The sequence below is a fragment of the Hippoglossus hippoglossus genome, chromosome 18 (genome assembly GCF_009819705.1).
Source record: "Hippoglossus hippoglossus isolate fHipHip1 chromosome 18, fHipHip1.pri, whole genome shotgun sequence".
NCBI classification, from domain to species: domain Eukaryota; kingdom Metazoa; phylum Chordata; class Actinopteri; order Pleuronectiformes; family Pleuronectidae; genus Hippoglossus; species Hippoglossus hippoglossus.
The window spans coordinates 1,064,610-1,088,155 of record NC_047168.1 but is presented as its reverse complement, the minus strand read 5'-3'; the positions used below and the strand labels follow the sequence as shown (position 1 = coordinate 1,088,155).

General features: G+C 40.8%; 2 protein-coding genes across 3 annotated transcripts in view; both read left to right on the top strand.

Moving 5' to 3' along the window:
• Positions 1-8,277, top strand: part of eml3 (EMAP like 3) — a 50,028-nt gene extending 41,751 nt beyond the window's left edge. For both annotated transcript variants that reach the window (XM_034615629.1, XM_034615630.1), the window contains exons 15-24: positions 846-997; positions 1,140-1,265; positions 2,117-2,248; positions 2,388-2,455; positions 3,002-3,090; positions 4,083-4,180; positions 5,298-5,385; positions 5,469-5,567; positions 5,667-5,797; positions 6,935-8,277. In XM_034615629.1, coding sequence (XP_034471520.1) covers positions 846-997; positions 1,140-1,265; positions 2,117-2,248; positions 2,388-2,455; positions 3,002-3,090; positions 4,083-4,180; positions 5,298-5,385; positions 5,469-5,567; positions 5,667-5,797; positions 6,935-7,147 — 1,196 coding nt within the window. In that variant the 3' untranslated portion in view covers positions 7,148-8,277. The remainder of the gene's footprint in view (positions 1-845; positions 998-1,139; positions 1,266-2,116; positions 2,249-2,387; positions 2,456-3,001; positions 3,091-4,082; positions 4,181-5,297; positions 5,386-5,468; positions 5,568-5,666; positions 5,798-6,934) is intronic.
• A 1,685-nt stretch (positions 8,278-9,962) lies between these two features.
• mta2 (metastasis associated 1 family, member 2) overlaps positions 9,963-23,546 on the top strand; it is a 34,277-nt gene continuing 20,693 nt past the window's right edge. Inside the window, exons 1-2 of the mRNA XM_034615632.1 lie at positions 9,963-10,442; positions 20,676-20,743. Coding sequence (XP_034471523.1) covers positions 10,415-10,442; positions 20,676-20,743 — 96 coding nt within the window. The 5' untranslated portion in view covers positions 9,963-10,414. The remainder of the gene's footprint in view (positions 10,443-20,675; positions 20,744-23,546) is intronic.

Here is a 23,546-nt window from a genome sequence, read left to right as displayed (position 1 = left end):
CTGCCCTTCGGGTTTCAATCACAGCCAAGAGCTGCCACTTCAGTGCAGTGGCTGCTCTTAAAGCCCATCTGATTTGGATCAAGGGGGGCCTTCCATTTCCGAGACCTGTTTGAAAACCACTCTCTTGATAGCCTTAGAAAAGAATAGAGACTGAGAATGAGTAGTAGTTTTCAACTTGAGCAAGGTCGAGTGAAGGCTTTTTGATTAAACTCCGTCAGAAACAATTATTATCACATGTGTGACTGCTGGCACAATGGTGGGACATAGCTTGGAGGATGCTGGTATGAATGAGGTCCAGTACCCAGGTAGTAGGACAACTACCAGTCAGGAGTATTGATACTGAGATGGGGAGTGAATGAGCGTTGACGCCCCTGTGGGAGCAGTTACAGCTTTCAGTCTTCTGGGTAAGTCCCTACAAGCTTTGCACATCTAGAATGTTGTGCAGTTTATCACGTTCTTCCTGTCAGATTCTCTCAGGCTCAATCAGATTGGATGCAAAGTGACTGGCATCTTCTGGTTTATCCAGAAATGTTTTTTTCGTGTTGTGCTTGGCACCTCAAGTACAGTCAGAAGATTTTCCTGAAGACGATCCTGTGTTGTCTTGGCTTTATGCTTGGTTAATTTTCGAGCTGATAAGTGAAATGTCACCACGGTCTCAGGCCCAGGATTCTGGAACCAGTTTTCTTTAAGGACCCCGCTGTATTCTCAGTTTTTTATTTTCTTTTTTCCATCTCTATCTATGAGATGACCAGAATCCTGCTTGCTTTTCATGTTTTTAATTTTTCTACTTAGTCTTTTCTGGGTACAAGGTCCATACAGCTTAGTCTGTCTCTCATTTCCCACAGAGACCCTCCAGATAATGCGTCAAACCAGAGCCCATGAAGGCAGCGTGTTCACCCTGTGCATGCTGCAGGGCGGCGCTCTGCTCAGTGGAGGAGGGAAAGACCGCAAGATCATCCGCTGGAGTGCTGATCTGGCACCTGAGAGAGAGTGTGAGGTGAACCACAACTGTGTGTGTGTGTGTCTGTGTGTGTGTGTGTGTGTGTGTGTGATGCTGGTGACAGGTCTGAATTTAGAAAGTGAATTTACACTCAAATAAAAGGGAATGCTGTTTGATTAATATTAATATTTTTTTTCAGATTCCAGAAAACTTTGGGGCAGTCCGCACCCTCGCCGATGTGGATGGGGAGGAACTGTTAGTTGGTACGACACGAAACGCGATCCTCAGAGGCACCTTCTCAGACGGATTTGTGGCCATTGTGCAGGTGGGCTCATAATGTAGTTCTCTATTATTACTGTCACGCTTTTGGAGGCTTGCTTGCTATTTTAGGATTAGATCCTTTTGGACTGAAGCTGTCAGACACTTAATGCATTGTATGGTGGTTACAACAAGTGCAAACACACACTTCAGAAACTCGACAGGTGAACAGCTGGTGAGTCTGTGAAGCGTGCGGCCAAACAAAAAAATGTTTCTATCGAGAAATACTTCAATAACTAGGCTACATTTTAATAAGCAGTAATAGAGTTCGTAATTTAACTGAGAAGTTGGCTACTCCTGATTTTGATTTAGTTTTATTTCAAACTAATACAAAAAATACAGATAGGAATAGAATACGATGGAAATTCACAGGTATTTAAAACATAAGTGTAGTCTTAGTTAAGGCCCATTTCACATTTTTTTGTACATCAGTTAATTGAACATACATTTATACATAAATTCATCAACACAGCATGGAAGGTGAGGAGCAGCTAAACTAATGCTTTGTAATTTACAAATCTTCAATATACATCACTGATTTCATATATAAGATCATGTTTTCACTTATTGAAATATTTTGGGAAAGTTTTTCACGAAAATCTTTCTTTACAATTGCCCTTCACCTCTCTGTTGATCCAATTTCCCTTTGCCAGGAAACTGTTAAAAGCCTAGAAGAAGAAAACTAAGAAACTGCATACGTTTCTGCATCTCTGCAAACACACATCCTCCAAAGCAGCACACTCAGTCCATAGAATTTAATCTAGACCTAATCTCACCTAAGATCCAGTGAATCTAAGGCACTGGGAAAGATGAACACTGATTATGTTGTGTCACTTTGTATGTGGGTGTGTGTCTCAGGGTCATGTCGATGAGATGTGGGGACTGGCCACACACCCCTCCCAGAGCATCTTCCTCACCTGTGGCCACGACAGGCAGGTGTGTTTGTGGAACACAGAGGAATATAAGCTGGACTGGTGCATCAGCCTGGAGGTAGGAGAACCATTTTCCTTAATGCAACAACTTTATTCGCAGTTAGGATATTTTCCAGTATAGTAATAGTGTTTATATACTATCCTTGATACTCAGCACTGCCAGTTCTGTTCTGAATACCCCTGCTTGTTCTTGACAGGAATATGGACTGTGTGCTGGCTTCTGCCCGAATGGATCGGTGGTGTCAGTCGGCCTCAACACAGGAAGGTAACGTAAATGGTCTGTATTTAAATGGTCTGTCTTTATATGGCGTTTTTTCTAGTCTTGATGGCCACTCAAAACAGTACAGTACAGTTTTTTTTGGCATTCACCCATTCACATCCATTCATACTTCTATGGGCAGCACTTTTATTTTTCTATGAGGGGCTATTCGGAGTTCAGTGTCTTGCCCAAAGACAATTTGGCATGCAGATGGGATCGAACCTCCGACCTTCTGGTTAGAGGACGACCGCGCAATATTAGACTTAAAGCAGTCTATGGGGAAAAAGTTCTAAAGTTATATCAGACAATGATTATAGATTCAGTTTGTTATGTTCAGCATGTGAGAACCCTGTATCTGCAGGATTATGTAAACTGAACTGCTGACACATGATTGGCCCGATTGGATGAATATACAGGTGTAATAAAGTGCCTGCTGAGTGTATGGGCAGAGGGGAAAGAATATAGTTTACAGACGTGACTCAAAGAAAGGGAAAAAAGGATCTTCACTAAACCTCGCTGTAAAAGACTGGTTATAATCACCTCTTCCTACAGGTGGATGGTCCTTGACCTGCTGACTAGAGAGGTGGTCTCTGAATCCACTGACGGGAACGAGCAGCTGTCGGTCATGAGATACTCCCCAGGTCAGAGTTCCCTGCCTGCTCACTGTTATCTAACTACTCTCTGTCATAAAACTGTAGAAATTACAGCTGTGGTAGGACTTTGGTATGTGATGTCAGCGTGCTGTTTGTTTTTAATAACCCTCCTGTGTTTGCTTCTTCACACAAAACACATGAGATAGTGCTACTACACTCTGATAAGTCTGCAAACAAGTGGTAATTTGACATTAATTTAAGGTATTCTTTTGTCAAATTAGTGTGAATGTATTCTATTTTTTTATTTTTAAATTATAATTATATATGACTGGATTCAGGGGATAGGGATGTTGGGGTTAATGGCTAGTGCACTAACCACACAGATGGTTTTTATTTCAGAATTTTTAACTGTATTTTTGACATTTTTGAAACAACATAAACAGCCATTAAATATATAATTGAATTGAATAATTGAATTGAATAATTGAATGTAAAAATCTATTTGTAAATGCAATTTAAAAAGAATTACATTTTTATTCGAATTAAGATCACACATTTTAATCAGGTAGTTCAAAAGGCAGTTTCCTTTCCCCATTTCAAATTTCTATTTCCTTGCTGCCTTTCCTTCCTGTTTGCTGTTCAATTCGCTGACTCATTTGGCCTCTTTTGGACAGTTTTGTATTGTTTTTGTAATTTGAAGTTTTCTTTATTTCAATTTCTTTTTAATTTATTTATTTGTCATTTTGCCTATTTATTTATAAATTAATAATCAGATAAATGATTATTGATAATAAAAACAAGTTATGCTTGTGGCTTATGAAGGGGCTTTTGCCATAAAAACAGATTGGGAATATTGACTGATCTATATCCATAGTCCTAACCCTAACCCCCTATGAAGAAGCTGGTTTTCACAAGAGCCAAAATTTCAGCCTAAACTAAATTTCAGTGCACTATTTTGCATTGAATGACAAAAGCCTAGATCCTAGAAAGACACTGTGGAAATCCGCTTTATCTATGTGAACTGCCTCTTGTGTCTGCAGATGGAAGCTTTTTAGCTGTTGGGTCTCACGACAACTTCATTTACATCTACAACGTGACAGAGAGCGGCCGGCGCTACATCCGCTTCGGGAAATGTAATGTGAGTTAAATGTCAAATGACCATCTCTAAAAATGTGGTCCTCGTGTTTTGTTATGACTCACTCTGACTTCCTGTAAGTCTGTTTTGTGCTCTGCCTTCTCACCCATGGGGTTGGCTGTCACTGCTAATGACTTCTTCTTCATAAACACTGTAAAGAATACCAACAAAAGTAAAGGTCTGCTGATATTCTGTATATTTATTATTCATTTATATGAAAATATTATATTTATTATTTATTTACAGAGCCAAACCAATAATCAAAGTCCCCATTATAGTCCCACTTCCTTCACAAATGTATTGTGAGGCGCTTTTGAAGATGAAAGAGTGAACCTGGACCGTACCTTTATCTGCTACTCTCAAATTTGACCCCTGAACCTGACACAACACCCAAGCTGCTGCATGTCCTCCCCACTGGGAACTGCCGCTCTGCTGGCTACGTAAGACACTGACAGGTGGCTGGAGAGGTAGAGAGAGAAAACAAAAACAAAAACACAAGAATTGTGAATGCCCAACAACATGATACATCTTAATCATGACCTCTAGTTAGTGATAGATCTGTTTTGACCATTTCTATGCTTATTTCAGCAAATAAGCATGAAATAAGCATAGAAATGTGCATGTGCAAATGTACCATGTGCATGCAAATCTTTATAAAGCGTATAAGAAGAAATCCTCAGAAAGAATCCAACCTTCACATTAGATCATTATCCAGTGAATATGGGCGTGTGGCATTTCATTGGTCTACTTTAGAACAATCAGTTATCTTGTAATCAGAAGTACAAAATATCTGACACTGAATCTCACTTTAAAGCTTTAAGAAACAAACCGGGCCAAACTTAGAACTCTAGTAGGAGACAATGAGCAACAGACGCATTTTTTTCAAATATATATTTATGTATATCGGTTGATATATCAGCATCAGAAGTTTTTTAATTCTCCAATATCGGTATCGGTCCCCAAAAATCCATATCGGTCAGACTCTAGTTGCTTTGTCTTTTTATGGGATTCATTGAAGAAAGAAAATTCAGAAGGACACATCCTTATTCTTTTAAACCTGAGTTCCCAGTTGGGTCATGGGGCATTGTGTGACACTACATCTGTTCATCTCTCCCATTAGGGTCACTCCAGCTTCATAACTCACTTGGATTGGTCCAAAGACGGGAAGTACATCATGTCTAACTCTGGCGACTATGAGATCCTTTACTGTAAGTGAGCATATACATGTAGCATTTTGCACTGAAGCCCCCAGACAGCATGATGATCACCTCCTCTGACTGTGACTTCACAGGGGACATCGCGGCAGGGTGCAAACTGTTGAGGAATCGCTTTGAGAGCAAAGACAGAGAGTGGGCCTCCTACACCTGTGTGCTGGGCTTCCATGTCATGGGTGAGAAACACCAAAGTGCAACGTCTCCACCCTTTGCGCATGCTGTGATATTTCTCTAAGTGTGAAGTGACGATGACCGTGCTGCTGTGGTTGTTCCAGGTGTGTGGTTAGAGGGCTCCGATGGCACGGACATCAACGCCCTGTGTCGCTCTCATAGTGAGAGGATGGTGGCTGTAGCTGATGACTTCTGTAAAGTCCACCTCTTCCAGTACCCCTGTCCCAAACCAAAGGTAAAACGCTTTCCTTAGATATGTTCGTCTGACTATGCACGCAGAGAAAATATTGTTCTTAAACTGCCTCCATAACATAAAGAGGAAAAACTTGTTTTGGACTAACATATACAGCCTGAGACCTATATTTTCGAAATTGTGAGGGGGAGAGAAAAATCCTTCTCTGACCCAAACAGAAAAAAAAGATATACCTTCAGCTTTATCTAAGTTTTAGTTTTAGGGATGGCAAGTAAGCCTGAATCCTGGAAGGGCAGTGCTCTAGTGGGGTGCTGTGGTACTATGAGCTCTTAGGGCTTTGTAGGTGATGGGGAGAATTTTTAATTCACTGCGTCTGCTTAGGCTTAACTATTCATCTATATTCCATTGCCTGCTAAGTAATACCTACTATCTCTGCTGGTCTTGCTTCACTGCAAATAGTTACTAGTTGTGGCGTTATTAACAGTATGTTCATTATCTGTACTAATGCACCTCTAAAGTGACTTCCTAACTATTTAACGGTTTTGAAATATGGCAGGATTTCCTCATTTCTTTTGCAAGGGACACCTAACAACAAAACAAGACAGTTCAGCCGCACAAACACTCGTCACACGCACAGAAATACAACTTAAAAATAATCACTGACGTTATTCAAAATGACTGAAAGCAGAACTTTAAGTTCCTCAGGGGGAACTATCCAGTTTATAGTTGGTATGAGGAACAGTTTACAACTGAAACATTGTTTGATCGGGTGTCATGGTTCACTTTTTCCAAACACTTTTCTTTTACCCAATCCTAACCTCGAGTTTTAAAAGAAAAATCCTGCAATAGGTATTTTCTTTGCCGTTATTGAGATGATTTCCAGTTACTCTGTCATTATTATTATCACACCACTGTACGATGCTGTTTTTCCAGAGCAGGTGGAGGTAAACCTTTCACGCTTTCAGGCAGAACTCCAGGCCCGATCAATTTCAACATGTTCATTGTATACATTTTTTACACATTGACACTGTCTTCTCTCATGAATGTTATAAATATTGTTATACTTTTTCACGTGCCCTGCTACACATCGCAGAGACAAATTTGGGGAAGGGGAGGTGAAAGGAGGTGATGAGATTTCCAATGTGTTGACCCGAAGTGGATTCATTCTTTTCCCTCCAGGCACCGAGCCACAAGTACGAGGGCCACGGCAGCCACGTCACCAACGTCTGCTTCACCCACAGTGACTCCCACCTGCTCTCAATGGGCGGGAAGGACACCTGCATCCTTCAGTGGAAGGTGGTCGGAGGCTCGGCAGTCGACAGCAGGGAGAGACTGGCCTCGGCCTCGGCCTCGTCCACCTCCACCAGCTCTCCAGAACCCACCACCGGCTAGGGGGGGGAGTTGTTTATGATGAGTGACAGAGAGGGAGTCGTTCACACGAAGACAGAGAGACGTGTTAGTCAGTGGACAGCGGCCACAGCTGTCGACTCGGTGTGGCCTCTGTGCTGCCACTGCTGTGTCCCGTTTCATGCACGACATGTAGAGGAATCTTCTTCAGGAGGAGCAGCCATATTCACTTTCCACTTACACGCCTCCATATCAATGTAAATTCCCTGTGAAACTGAACAGTGGGATGCCTTTCACTGCACAGATTATCTGTCATTCTGTTGGACATTTGTTGAGGATCAGGAGAAGTGGTCGTGTATGTTTGCTGGCACAGAAACATGACTTCTGCAGTTTCGAGTTTATTGTCAATTCGGACACATGTACAGGACATAGACGGGATTGAAATGCAGTTTCTCTCTGATCCCGGGTGTAAACACATTAGTAGACAGAACATATAAGTACGCAACATATTTAGTACTCAAAACATAATTCATAATACAACAAAGTATGCAGTCAAAAGGCACACTGTGGATAGGATGAGACAAGTGTAAAACTGGAATAGTGCAAAAAATGAATTGAAAGTGCAAAAATACTTCATAGAAAGTAATGTAATGTACATGCACAGGCTATAATAGCATTTAAAGAAAGCAGCACTTGTAATGTGATGAGCAGCATTTACAGTTAAAGAAAAGACAAGATTATGAGGTGTTCTCATTGATAAGGAGTCCAGGTTGATTCAGTAACAGTTCTTCGTTGAACATTCCTATGTTTCCATTGATGTTTCTTACCAAACTTAACCAGAGCTGTGCACTGTGGTATAGGCCATAAGTATAGGCTTATCAAGATGTTTGCTTAATGATTTTTTTTTTAACATGATTTTCATATTTTTAACTGTTTGGTTGACATCTCAGCTAATACTGAAGCTGGTTTTAACTTTGCATTAGACAGACTGTGACAAACCTATTATACTGAAATCAACCCCTCAGCTTTTCTGACTTATTCATTTTCTAACAGTTGATAGTAACACTTGAACATGATTACCTAAGTACAGTTTTATGTATATTTAAAAGAACATTAAGACGACTGTGATATTGTATCTGTCAAGCTCCCATTAAACTTCTGCAGACTGGAAAGTGTATTGTGTGTGAGGTGTCACTAGTGGGCAGTGCTGCTCCAGGAACAATGTGCTGTGCTGTTCTGTTTTATGGAGGGAAAAACATGTTCCCACTCCTCATGGCCCAGACCAGAGGAGCTCATATTGAACCCCATTGGTGAAAAGGGTTCGGAAACGTTCAGTTCAAACTGTGCTGGCAAATGCCATGCCACAGGAGAAGTCAGTCAGTATCCCTTAACCCTTATCAGTGATCAAACAAGTAATCAGATCCTTTAATTAATCAATACTACAATGAAAAATGCTATTATATATTATAAGCATTATAAATAAAAAAATGAATGTGAAGTATAAAAAATAAAGTATGATCATGCTGAGTGATCACTTTTAAAGTTTATATGTATTATAATATGCATTATGCAATTGCTGCATCTGGTTGAGGTAGTTACATATAGTGATGCACTGTATTTTATAAAGTGTTCATGTTTTGTAAAGTATATACAACATATAATATTTCCATTTGAAATGTAGTGGGTTTAGGAGCATAAAAAATGTACAAACTCAAATACAAGTACCTCAAAATTGTATTTAAGTGCATTATTTGAGTAGTAAATGCAATAATTAACAGCTATCACCTCCTCAATGTGAGGGGTGACAACTGAATAACATGTTGGGACCGGAAAAAGTATGTAACACAATATTTTATTTATTTATTTATGTATTTTTCATTCGTGGAATCTTAGTTTTTCATCTTGTTTTCTCTGTTCAGTGTGGAAGCCGATTTCTGCAAAAAAAACAAAAAATATTCATGATTAATGCAAAATGAAGAAATTATATGAAAATCTAAATTGAGAAACTAAATCAACATCATGGTAGAGTAAATAAAACCTCTCTTTTTAAGTCAATGATACAACAGACGATGTCATAATGTTGAGGTACTCATACAAAATATGGATAATAACTACTTTTTAAAACCTTTTAAGTAAAATAATCGAAGCAAGTCTTACTACTTAGTATGTCTCAACTTAAAAAGGCTCTTTCATATTATCATATTGACTTAGCATCTGATAGTTTTATATAAAATGAGTACACTTACCAGCATTTGATCTTTTTTTTATTTCTTTGTGTTTATGGGTTTCTGTACAGGCCTGTAAACGTTACTCAGATTTCACTATCTGAAAGGCAGTCACCACTGGGTTGAAATGAAAAAAGGAGGGTATTCCCAGTAACTATTATAATCTTTAAACTGGTGACCGTGTGAAGAAGCTCAGTCCATGTGCAGCTTGGCTCCTGTGAAGTGGGTGACATTATAATATATATAACATAACCCTTATGACAAGAGACTGACTGTTTCATCTGGTGATTTAATGGTTTCATTTCGAACGAGGTGTCTTTCCTTTCTGTTTGAGCGTCAGTACGCGTGCGTGTGTTCGTGTGCGTGCACGCGCGCGCGCATGTGTGTGTGCGTACCCAATTTCCTTATCTGCCTATATCTACAAATAATTGAACTTTCCTTACTTTGTGTGCATGTGTGCGTGATGTATAAAGTATATGTATATAAACCTTAGTGCTCGCGACGGTGCTACTCCGTCACTATAAAATATTCAAAAGTTGCACACACGCATCAAGATCACAATCGTGCGTGAGAGTTCACATTTCTCGGAGTATGTCGCTTAATAAACCGAGGCCGGTGTGGGAGTTAATTGTGAGATGCCGGAGATTGTCGGCAACATCCGAAGATGACGATTAGCACACGAGCGACGGCGGCCAGTGAGTGTGTGTGTGTGCTTTCTGTGTGTGTGCTGAACTGAGCGGAGGTGAAGAAGAGGAGGATGAAGCTGGGAGCGGAGGATGGGAGGAAGAGTGGAGTAAGAGACAGGCTAGCCGTGTGTGAATGTGTGAGTGAGTGAGGAAGAGGAGAGGAAGGTCGTCCGAGGGACCGAAAACAAAGACTTACATTTTTTGGCTTCACCTCTGGAACGTTTCTTGCGGAAACTTTCAACTTTTTACCCGCCACAGCTCGGCTTGTTGTGCCCGGAGCCGGCTTTGTTTCGCGGCGGGGGTGTCTGCGATAAATGAAGGAATAAAATAGATCACCATCGACCATTTTCTACACAAGCGGGGAATACCCCGGGACTCTTTTTGACAAAGGTTACGAGAGAATGGCGGCTAACATGTACCGAGTGGGAGGTAAGGAATGTTTTACATTTTTAAGACACCCCCCTCAACGTGATTGTTCGTTTCGACACAAGGTGGCTAGCTAGCCGCTAGCTGTCTGTCCCGTTAGCCGCTAACTAATGCTAACTCTTTACTAGCGCCTGTACGTGCGTCCACTCTTGCATGGAAGAACGTCCAATTTGTTAAAACATCCAACAATGTAATGTGACCATGGTCAATGGGCAAACGTGAATGAATCCAACATTATCCCTTGGTTTATACTCAGTTGTGACTTGCCAAAACTGACCCTGTATTCGGTGTGGATATTTTAAACTAAGTGGAGTTTATATCCAGGATACATTAACTTTCAAAAACGATCGGTGTGGAATCCAGACTAACCCCACGACGACTGCCTGCCGAGCAGTGCGAACTTGTTCCGAAAGTTGGCAGTTAATTCAAAATAAACGCAGCCTAGTCGATCGGGGGGAGTTTGCTGAGTCGTATTTGTAGTTGCAAGTAAGCGAAGCAAACGTAAATTGTCACATTTTTTCCGACGTGGGGTCTGTACATATGGTAACGTCCTGGAAGTGAACACAATGCTAGTTAGCGTTAGCTGCTAGCTGCTGGGAGGTCAGTATCGAACTAGCGACGTCTGCTGCAGCTAGCTAAAGCTGGTCGTCTGGCTTTGTCGGCGGGGTGGGTTAATTTCATTATCGCCTCCGCCATATCACTTCATATGCAACGGGTAGCGTTAGCCGTGCTAGCTTGGTTTGATTGCTAAGTTTTAGCCTTAAGCACCATATGTAGCTAGTCAATGTGATCGCCCCCCCATAATACAAACAGCTACGTGTTTGCTAAAGACAACCACGCCATCTGACCCGGTGGAATATAAGTGAAACACATAATTAAGCTTTAATCCAGGAATAAGATGAACTAAGTTAGCTAGCTAACACTAACTTGCTACCAGGATAGCAACTGCGGTATCCGTGAGACTTCCCATTTTTAATGTCCTAAAGACGAGGGAAACTTTAGCCCCACAGCCAAATCGAATGAATGAATGAATGAATACTAGGTTTCACATCACCTGGTAATGCCAAGTGTTTGTATGATACAGTTTAAGCGTTGCACGCTACATCTTTGCTAACACCGGGTTTCTAAATGTCACCCTCATCATGGAGAGAAACGAAACGCCGGTAGGGACTGCTAGCAACCCGCTGGATTGCCTTCACCATGTTTTTTCCCCCCCCAGTTCCATCGATAAGAACCAGTGCACTCTGTGGTTGTGGATGTAGGTCTGTCCTCTCGTCGTTAGGACTTTGTGTACCATCTCTGAGTCTGGTATTGTGGCGGCAGAAATGGCTGAATTGGCAGTCCGACTCTGTGACAGGCTGTATAAGGTCACATAGGAGTCTGTAGTCTATATAGGTCATCCTGATTAAACATTACACTGCTAAATATGCTGCAAAATTCTGTCTTAATAGATGGGGTTTGTCCAATTTCAGAATAGCATGCCACAATGTAAAGGGTTGTATTCTGACATGATGGTTTTGCTCTACATCGTGTTTCAGTTTGTTCACTGCTTATTAAGCTGGTATTATGTACCTGAAACTCATATTTTCAGAGAACATTTTTTGCAGCACAATGCTTGTGGGTGGTGTTAGTGGTAAACTTGCAGATTGGGATGATATTGGGCTTTTATGAGATATCAGGTGTGGATTATTCAAACAGTGGCTCTGTGTTTTTCAGTTTCATTCATGGTGTACCGCACATGTAAATCATGGCTCTTTTTTGCAAGAGCCGACTGTCACTTAAAAGTTGTTTAACTGGTCTTTCATTGGTTCATCTCAATGTCCTGTGGTGGTTAAAAATACAATTTCAAGAGCCATACCTGGCTAATATTGCTTATGTACTCAGTAGCTTTTATTCACCTTTTATAAAGTGTTACTGTATTAGGGTTACATTAACCTCACTGATGTGTTTTTCCATACTCTAAAAATTGTATCAGCACATGTGCACTCACTGGTCTCCCTCTCTCTCTATCTTTCTGTGTGTGTAGCTGCCACAGCCAGTGTCCTTCTGTATGGCTGTTTGGCTCAGTGGCCTTTCCACTTCCCCACTATTAGTCATGTGGATAAGCAGAGAAGGGATTTCTACATATGTGTAGAAAGGAGAAATTATAGGGACTATAATGAGTAAAGTAATCTGCACACCTGTGTACACAAGTGCAGAGTTAAGCTAATAGGTAGCAAATAGGAGGTAGCTCCTAATAGCTGTTTGGGTACAGAAACTGCAAGAGAATACCCGGTGAATGTCACTATACCGAATTGCAGCAAATTCAACTGGTAGCACTAGTTCATGCCCATTTTGTTTCCTTTCTGTAAAATAATAATGATAATTGATTATTTCAGTTATTATTGGATTTGAGAAATTCAGGTATTGCCATCCTTTGGATTATTGCTGCTTGGTGCAAACATTAAAGTCATGTCATGTCAATGTCATGATAATGAGACACAGGGACAACCTGGCAACATTCAATAGCAATATCGTGTAAAAACTTTCAGCTGGCGCTTCAAATTTTTAGCTGGTCCTAAGCTTTGCTGGCTAAAATAACAAATATGCTGTTGGTCGTCCATTGTATCCGCTGTAACTATTTAACTTCATGACAGGCGTGAATCAAATAGTGTTCAGTTTGTCTGTGTCCGCACACTTCTGTCAGTGCCACCACTGTGTAACACCACTGCACAACGTTGAGTGTTCCTGTAGCTCCAACAAATCCAACAGAGAGACATTTCATGTCGGGGATGGTAATTCTTGAGGTAATTCTTCACAATGAAATTTCATTCATATCATATCAATAAACTAAGCTTACAGACTTTATGTATTTGAACCATGACCTTTAGTATTTGGGACAAGAAGCATGATTGTGTGTCTGTGTGTGAGTGAGTGAGACAGTCAGCCATCAGAGATGAAGGATAGCATCGTCCATTGCCCCATCCCAAGTATCATTTTAAGTCTAGCCCATACAATATTACAGTAAGCAACAAGCATATGATTATTTAATGACTTCCAAATTGACATTTAAGCTGCCCACAGTAACAAGGTTACGTTGTTTGGTTTTATAATGCAGAACTGATAAAACGGATGTATTTGGGGATAGAGGCCCCACCAGTAATGTTGTTGGACATTAATCTGTCGGAATGAGTTCATATTCCTGAAGCAAGTGTCCATGGATTTTGAACTCAATGAGGATTTCTTTGTTGTAGCCGGCTGGTACAGACAGTTCTGTATGAGTGAGTGCCTATATTACCAGTCCTTCAGAAGCACAGAGTGTTGAGCCTGCATGTAAGATCATTATCTTCCCCAGAGATTAGTCAAAGGCCTTCCTCCTCTTCATTCACCCTCTAGCACCCTGCATACTGCACCACTCCAGCCGCATACGTCCACAACAAACACAGCTACCTCAGCAGACATTTTCTCTCTTTAGATCTTTTCTTCTATACCCACTTATACTTATATTCATACATTAACATTGAACCAGGTCATCTGTTTTCACCAGTGACAAGATTATTTAGCTGAGATGTCTGTTTCAAGGGGAGTTTGTGTGATTTATCTCAAGCGCATTATTTATTTATATATATTTTCTGTTTGATTGATCCATCGAATCCATCCCTCTCATTGATACACTCTGATGTCAGTGCTGGTGGAACATGATCTTTCGTTACTTTGTCCCATTGGGAAAGAAGAAGAGATGGACTGCCTGAATATAAAAGAACAATCCCCTCCCTCCACTACCATCTCTACTGTATGTCTGTCATGTCAAGCACATCAGAGTGTAAATTCACTCTCGTTGCTTCAACCAGTATTATGTAATGTAATGTGGTGAGGTTGTGTTCCTTCACTGGGAATGAGGAAGCAGAGCTCCTCTGGTCGGAGTCCCCATCAGTGTGTTAAGTAGAGCAAGAAATCCTCTCTCTGTATGAATCCTTCCTTCTCCATCTCCGCTTGTGGTGATTCATCAGAAAGCCACTGATATCCTCCTGAGCCTCTCTGTCCCTGCCTGTGGGAGGACCAGATGGAGCTTGACGTGAATCCACACTGCATCAAAAGATACAAGGAAGCACTCTGTGTGAACTAGTGGTGCAATGAGTGATAAATGCCTGGGGGTTTGATCGGTACAAGGTTTAAGGGCTGATCTCACAAGTTCAAGCTGTCAACAGCTGATATTTCAGGTCATGGTCACTATCATTAAATCTAATGAGCTAAATCTAAATAACTAAGTTAGGCAACAGTTAACACCAAGAGAGATATGGATGCAGTGGGCTTTTCTTAGTGTTGGGCTTCATGACATGAGATTTTGTTTATATTTGATCAAATAAGTAATTTTATATCCACATAACAATACCTGTGATTATTTGTAACCCGAACCATGTCTAAGAGTCCATGTCTTTGCAGATGTTATGTTGTACCGGCAGCTCTCCTTCCATCTTCATCTCTATGTCACATGTGTGTCATGGGCCAAAGTCTTCCAATGTTCAAGTCCTTGGTTGTTTTTTAGCCTTTAACTGATTCCTGCATAGGTGGTAAGAGTTTAGTTGAGTTTTGAGTTTTTTGGGGCTGTTGCTTGCAAACCAGTTTTCTGGTCAGAGGTCCGTCAAACTGAAACCACGTCCTTGTGAGGTAGCTCCTCTTTTAGAGACAAGCTCCTGGTTTTGTCTTGGTTCGGCATAGTCCTTCTTCTGTTCTGTGTCATGCTCAGTCTTCAACATGCAAGTCTCCTGCCTAGAACTATGCTGTGTGGCATAATGCAAATAGTTGTCCAAATTATGAAAAATATTGCCATAAAGAGTGATTAACGACAGATCAATATATAAAACAATACAGAAAATTGTCACATAACATCTGTTGTAATTCCGTGTAGCCAGTGTTCCAGAGAAGATAAAAGGCCTTGAAGCAAACTGAATCAATCACAAACTGAGCACATTGTTAGCTTCAGCTTATTTGGCTTTGCCACCTTTTTTAACATTAAACCCAATTGACTGTGTGTATATTTGTTTTCAATGTAACTTAAATTGAATAAGGCTGCCTAATGTGCCAAACGTCTACATTATGTTAACGGATGTTTTTCCCTTGCTTTCACTATTTGGTTATTCTTGCTCAGCTATTTAGCACACTTGCATGTGTCATGTATTTGTCATATATCGTGTGACATCAGGTCTCAGGACTTTGCATCTACACCTGGCATTTACTAGTGATCTTGTTATGTAGAGTCTTGATAGTATCACAAAAATGCAAATGTTAAGGGTGGAGCCAGTGGACTTCCACTTCCACATCAGGGGAATGGATGCAGCAGTGTTTTTTCATTCGTTCGTTTCAAAAAAATCTTTTCTTAGAAGTGGAAGCGTGGTTGTAGCTTTTTGATAGAAATAACAGGAAGAAGCAGCATTACGTAGCTTGAATTTGGCAAACATCTTAATCACAATTATTTAGTTTAATGGTGAGATCACGTATTATTTATCATAATAACTTACTGACATTGGAAACGTGCGCCTATTGAACTTGGGGATATCCTTGAAGTTTAAATGTAAATCAACTGGGAAGAAAATAAAAAATAATGTAAAATTGAAGAAGTTGACAGAGCTTTACTGTTGTTATTTATTCCTTTTAATGTTTGGCCATAGACTACTTTGTGATTGAATTTCAGCTCATTAGGCAAATTGGTCAAATTGCTTTGTATTACAGACGTCTCTATGTAACAAACTAATGTAACTACCTGAAAACGCACACACATTTTCCAAAAGCTGAATTAGTTTTTTTCTAGTTGACAAAATGCTCTCTTTCCATCACCTCTCCCCGAGTTTATCTCACCTTACCCTCAGCCAGGTTGAGCGTGAGTGTAAGCTTTCAGGTAGGGTGAAAGTGCACTGCTGTAAGGGAAACGGCTAAGTTGGATTTAATAAAACAAGGCAAACGAGAGCATCATGACAAAACAGTGTGGCACAATTATCGTTGTCTTGATTATTTGTTGTAATCATTGTAGTCCAAAATCCCTATTAGAAATATTTACCAATCGGCCAGCCCTACCTGCCTGTACAGCTCCTTGAGTAGTTTGGCTGGTGGAACTGCATTCTGGTTGCAGTCTCTTTACACCTGCATTATAATGACATTTCCCCCCCCACATAAAATCCAGGTGCAGGCGGGATACAGGTCCTAGGGGGGAGATTAGGGATGTCGGGATTAACAGGTTTTACGGTAACCGAGGTTTCAATACATCACGGTTTCAAAACCGTAAGAATTGTAAAAACTACGATACCAGCTATGGTGTCCTGCCTCAGGCGAGTCACGTAATTTGTGTGTGCGTCGTACGGTGAAATCTCTCGCGAGTCAAGTTTTGTGTGTGTGAGCCACTGAAACCTTAGTTGAGAAGAGGGAACTGACTAAACAGCCTTATTTTCCAGCAACGCTGGTCAAAAACCTCCATCGGAGGAGTTCACGGCGAGACGAGAAATCCTTGTTTACTTCGTTTTCTGACCAGCTCTGAAGGAGCGGCTGACACACCCCCTCTCTCTGTCACTCTCTCTCTTACTATTAACCATTATAAATGTAGCCGAGAGTGTAATTCACCTATACTGAGACATAATAGTATAATGAGGACAACACTTCTCATACACTGCTTATGATGACAGGAAACACAAATTCACCGACCAACCTTCCACAATAAGGCCACTAAATAAAATAGCTTACATAAATCACTTTTAACAAGCCAAACGTTGCACCATAAAATCTAACTGGATATAGTTAATGATAATAATAAGTATTTTAGTTCATTAGCTATATTATGAGCTATATATTGCTTGTTGTGTGTCTTTTCCCTTCTATAGTATCGATAATCGTGAAAACCGTGATGTTTCCTCTTACAATTATCGTGGCACCAAGATTTCATATCGTGACATCCCTAGTGGAGATGTAGTTGTTTCGTTTTGTAGTCCTCTTCAGTTTTCACTGCGCCACACACTAGGCTGCCTCATAGTGTCACCCACTAGACTCTCTGTCCAGCATAGTTGGTTTAATTCACCAGTGTCTCCCACATGTAACAGATCCTTACAACACAGACACGTGTACTCTCTCTCTCTGTCTCTAGCCCCGTACACACCTGGTATTAACATGTGTTCTTTGTGATCCGATCACAAGTGGAAAGCCCTAAATACAGGTGTGAATACCCTCAGAACGTATAGCAATCTGATCACGCCAGACCACATTCGGAGGTGGTCTGGGCCGCATGTGTCCACATTCTTTTAGCAGTGTGAACGCAAATCCATCCTGGGCCACATATGAAGGACGTCGTACTCAGCTGACGTCCTCTGAGCCGCTGCAGTTTCACTACCAGTTGAACATACTTTTTCCTCTTCTCGTTGATCTGTTTGTAACCACCGCCGCAATATCAACAGTGATCACCACATTATTATCAATAATTTGATTAAATCGGTAAAATCTTTTTTCCCAGCTGCACAAGATTCATTCAGACTCTCCCAACTCGTCTCTTCACCTCCATTTCACTCGTTCACACACACACACACACACACACACACACACACACACACACACACACACACACACACACAATGACATTGGACACATCTGTAAACTCAAACTTGAGATCCGACCACAAGTGGTCACAGGAAGCATTTTAATGCTAGGTGTGAACACACTGACTTACCGCTGGCTACTCGTCTCACAGGGCGGATGTTAAAATCTCTCTCTCTCTCTCGTTCTAGTTCTTCACTGATACTAGCACAGAGGAGATCATAGACAGACAGGACATGTCACCTTCTTAGTCTGCTTGTTTTTCTTTATTGCTGACTGTAACTAAAACTTTCAGTTCTAACTCCAAGCCAATGGGAGAGAGAGAGACATAAACTAAATATTCTTTGCACCTCCCCCTGCTCCAAGAGACGGTGAGAAGGAAGGGGGAAAAAGTTAAGCTCAGCACATAGGGTAGGACCATGAGGGCACATCTGAGGTCTTTTAGCATGATGTATGGTCCCATTCAGATGTGCAAAGCACTTCCTCAGTTAGCTTCCAGGTGTTGCTGATGTAAAGCAGAGTGACACAAAGATTTGAGATTTTGTGGTGATCATCACATGTCCAAAGTTGGGTTGTAATGATTCTGAAACCAAGACCGTGATACAAACATCCACAATCTCATACTGTGATACTGGAAGACGAAACAGTCCCAGTCCGGTGCCATCGCTACAGGAGCAGCCTGTTGAGCTCTCATGACTTCACCAATGTAACATTTCAAAATTCACACTTAATAATTATATTCAAGGTCAAGCTGTATTTTTTTGTAAATATTACAAATAACACCAAACCTATTTCCTTTCAACTGTGTGTGTCGACTGCAGTAATTGAATTAGCTTAAGATGAATAGTAACCCTGAGACTACGGACCCCTTGGGCACTTTCGAGTCAGCGGTGTGGGAACATGTGGTTTACATGAGCTTCTCTACATGACCTTTTGTACCTTATTTATACCAGACCCTGAACCTCTAATAGAGGAAAATAAAATTAGCTCCTGGATTTCCTCCGACTAGCTTGTTGGATATTTGATGCTGCATCATGAGGATAGAGCTTTCTCTGTAGAATTCTCTGTACATTACCTTTCAACCATGCTGCAATTGATCTGTTCCCCCCTCTGCCACATTCATTCTGCCGCAAATGAAAAAGGTCTGTGTCAGTTCTGTGTGAGTGGATGATTACTTGTGGTTAGCACAATGGCGTGTTAAGAGTTGTGGATTTGAAGGAGGAAGTTGAGGCCTGTTGGTACAATGTGATGGTGTCACACACGGCCCATGACTGACTGGACTTTGGAATTTTTGACAACATTTGGATCAGAAATGTTAACCCATCATGTGTGTTGATCTTTGGCACACATTTTAACTTTTCAATTTAGAGCAGTTTAATTTTAAGCAGCTTATGAATTATGTAAAGATGTTCTTTCTAAATGAACTATAACCTAGTGTAGCATTTATTTACTACACTTACTTACCTGTAGGTTGACAAATAGAAACAAATAATTTACCTTGTCTAGCAAGTATCAGTTGTAAAACAATTGCAGTTGCCACAAATGTCAGGCACCCACATCCACTTCCTAATTGGGTTTTAGCAGTCAGACATTAACCCTTACTACCTGCTAAGAGTGTTGCTAATACTGTCGTTGTCTGGCCAAAAAAATAATTCTTTACTTTCTCTACCTCTAGTATTTTTTAGCAGTGTGAGTAGGCCAGTCTGTATAATCCTCCTCATCAATAGTAATTTAAAATGGTAGAAAAAACAGATTAAAGCCTTTACTGTATCAGTGGAGTGTCGCTTATTCTGCAGCAATGAAGTTAAAATCTGCAGGAAGAACTTCTCTCCTGTCTGTAGCCTCGGTGTCTGTGTGTTTGATCTTCGCTATCGCTCTTCAGACACAAATTGGCAATCAGATTATTAGGATCGCTCTGGTCCTCTTTAACTCAAATGTCCTGGCTGTATGGGTCTTGTGTGGTGTGAGGCAGGTGAAGTGTGTGCGCACAAAATGTTGGACTTTTTTCCAATGTGTTTATGGGAAGTGAGTGCCTCATAAATTTGAGAGGGAACCAAACAAACGGAGAGTAGTCCCTTAAGTACAGGACGGGTCCTAATAACTTCTGATTATATACATGACATGTCTACATGAGTGGTCAAGTGATACGCATTTTCAAGTGCAGTAGTAAGGGCTTCCAATATGGAGATAGAGGGCTTGTCCGGACAGACAAAACGTGTTGGTGTGGATTTAGCATTTGATTACATACTGTATCTTGTTAGCAGATACATGTGACCTGTAGTTCAAACGTGTATATGATTCTAACCCCTTACAATACCTTACACATTACATCAATGGATGTAATATATCCTAACAGCTTGTCAGAGTTGTATGGGCCAGCTTCCAGTAAGTGCTGTGTGTCAGGTTAAATGGATTCCTTTCCATCCAGTATGCCAAAATCTTTTCAGTTCTGCCATGACACCCACAAATAATTCACAGAGATGATGGGATTCAATAGCTAAAATGTGGAGGCATCTATCAGAGGGTCAAGCAGACATGTATTTATGGCTGTATTAGTAAAGTATATTATTAGAAGAATATTTAATACAGCTAGTCATTATTTCATGAGGTCTGGTTATGTATTGATGTGTTGATTTCCCCTGTGAACATGACATGAATGTCAAATCTTTCTTTTGTTTCTTCCAGATTATGTGTACTTTGAGAACTCCTCAAGCAACCCTTACCTGATCCGCAGAATCGAAGAGCTCAACAAGGTTGGTTGTCTTCTCCTCGTCTTTCAACAGTCTCATCACATGTTTCAAAGACAACATTGTTTTAAGTGATCTGATAATGTTTTATTGCTCAGCTCAACACTCCAACCAGATGTGTTTCTCAGCTCCTACCACAGCCACAAAATATTCCGATTGACTGGCAGACATCAGTAAAAATGTATGTTAGGACACGTCAAATATAGTTCCAGTTAACGCACTATACACGAACACCATTTCCCTCAGTCCTCGACACACGTTTGCGAACCATAGCTAGAGTAACGACAACCACTTATGTAACAGCAGTAGCATATGACACAGGCTTGTTTCCCAGTCAAAGGATTAAGCTCATTTATGTAATACTCTTACATTGAAGAGCTTGTGCTCAGCACCAGGAGGACTGCATCATCTCGAGTGTTAATGGCTGCTCATCCCAATGAATGGATCGTAATAGAGACAGTGGCCTGCTCTCTAGGCCCAGTGTGGAACGTAGATGGAGCCACTGCATATGTCCTGTTGCTGCTTTCTAGGGCTGAATGGGGCTCCAAAGCTGCAGTGAGAATGTCCTGCAAATATTCAAAGTTTTGATGCGTTAGGTGGTGAGGGATATGAAAATTGGACTGCAACGTTAAAGAGTCTGTATTTATATAGTTCTTTTCTAGTCTTGATGACGACTCAAAGTGCTTTACAGTACAGGTTATTGCCATTCGCCCATTCATACAGCACTTTCTTCTATGAGGGGCAATTCGGGGCTCAGTATCTGGCCCAGGGACACTTCGGCATTCGGATGGGGAAGACTGGGATCAAACAACTGACCTCCTGGCTAGAGGACGACCGCTCTACACCCTCAGCCACAGCCACAGCCGCACCCAAGCCTTTCTTAGCATGCAGGTTACATTGACATCAGTGTGACCTGTGGCCTGGTTGAAAAACATCTTCACAAATGTTTGGTTTATTCCAGGTGTTGTTTGCATAGTTTTAAATTTAGCTCATCATGTGGCCCAGTGTCACTTTCAAAGTTTCAGTTCTGGTAACATGACTTTGTCACATGATGCGCAAAACCATGTCCTTTTCTGAGAATGGCTAATAATAATTGATGTTGATGCACTCTTCCCCATCTGCCCGCCGGAGATGCACTGTATGAATGTGTGTGTGAATGGGTGAATGGCAATAAACTGTACTGTAAAGCGCTTTGAGTTGTCATCAGGACTAGAAAAGAACTATAAAAATACAGACTATTTACCATATAAACAGGAGGACTTGGTTCCAAGAAAAGTAACGTCTTCAGTACTGTGGAAGAAGTTTGATAACATTGACCTTTAGATAAAAAGAGCACGGGGCGGCATCACACAACAGAGGCCACACACACACAGTCATCTCCTCACTGCACTGATGACACGGTCCTGAGTGGGGAGAATCTCAGTGCAGAAGCAGGAGAGCACAAACAGCCCAACAGCAGGCTGAAGTTTGCTGATAATCGGTTTAAAGTTTCTATTTTAACGTTTAAAGTATAATCTCGGTCATAGATAGATGTTAGTTTTTATTGTTTCAATTCCTGTTTGTTACAAGTTTATAGCAGAGATGTAGTTACACTGCAGCATCACTAGAAAAAGTCTAAAAGAGCAACCAGATCAAAAGTCCAGGTTTTAGACTACTCTCAACTCTGAGGCCCAACATCTCATCACAGTTATAGTAACCTGAAGTATTTAGTATTAATGATTACTTGGGGTGTAATGGTCATGGTTCAGTATGTTTTCGGTACAGTAGAAACCAGGAACAGAAAACATTAAACTGATTGTTTATTTCTTTTTATTCAACCCTGGTTAACTGAGCAGACTATGGCCATCTTTCTTACTGAAGTAAATTTTACAAAAGTAAAATAAAACAAGCGGCAGCTTTAAAGCTGCTGGGAGCTGGGTTTGCACGGAACTCGTTTCTAATGTGAGTGTTATTTCCAATGTTAGTGGGACATCACTCTGGTGATGGCGTCTCAAACGAGTCGGCATGTTCGATGTGCTACCAGCTACATTTCCGAATGCAGTTGCGCAATGTCAGCTTTTGTACGATCCACTTGTCTTTGTACGTCGTCATCATAGTGAGTGTGAAACTAAAATGTTCCCACACAGCAGACTTAAATGATTAGGGAGGGTTGTCATACTCCTGTTTGTCTGTGGTCGCTATGACCACAAGCGTACAGCAGATCCGGTCCTTCGCTGATGTTGTCCTTCGGAATTTTAGACTCACACAAATAAGTCCCTCACGTGGACTCGCTGCATTAGTTCGGTACATACGGTACACACATGCGTAACGAACTGAAAGGCCCATACCGTTTTTTGGTTTGATACATGTACCTTTACACCCCTAATAAATACAATAATATAACTAACACCATATCAAATGTGCACAATTACCTCTACCTAAAGATGAGGGTTTAACTTGAGAGGCTTTAATTGCAACAATTCAGTTCAGAATATCATGGAATACTGATGCGGTATTAAATTGCAGTATTTGCCAATGTTCAATTTGCTGTTTCAGAAAAAAAAGTAGGCTACTTGGTATTATTGAACTTCAGACAAATATGAATAACAATGTTGCATAGTTATGCTGGGAAATTGATAAAGAAGGAAATAAACTGGTTTTAAACAGCAGTGTTTACCCCTCCATTGTCTAGAGACAAACCAACGGGAAACAAATACAATTATTTTTTTTAATTCAACTCTGTGCACTTGTTTCATTTCAGCTCAGTGTGTGAGTCTACTGCATCGTGCATCATTTGTGTCTACTGCACGAGTGTCTTTCCACGCCAAGA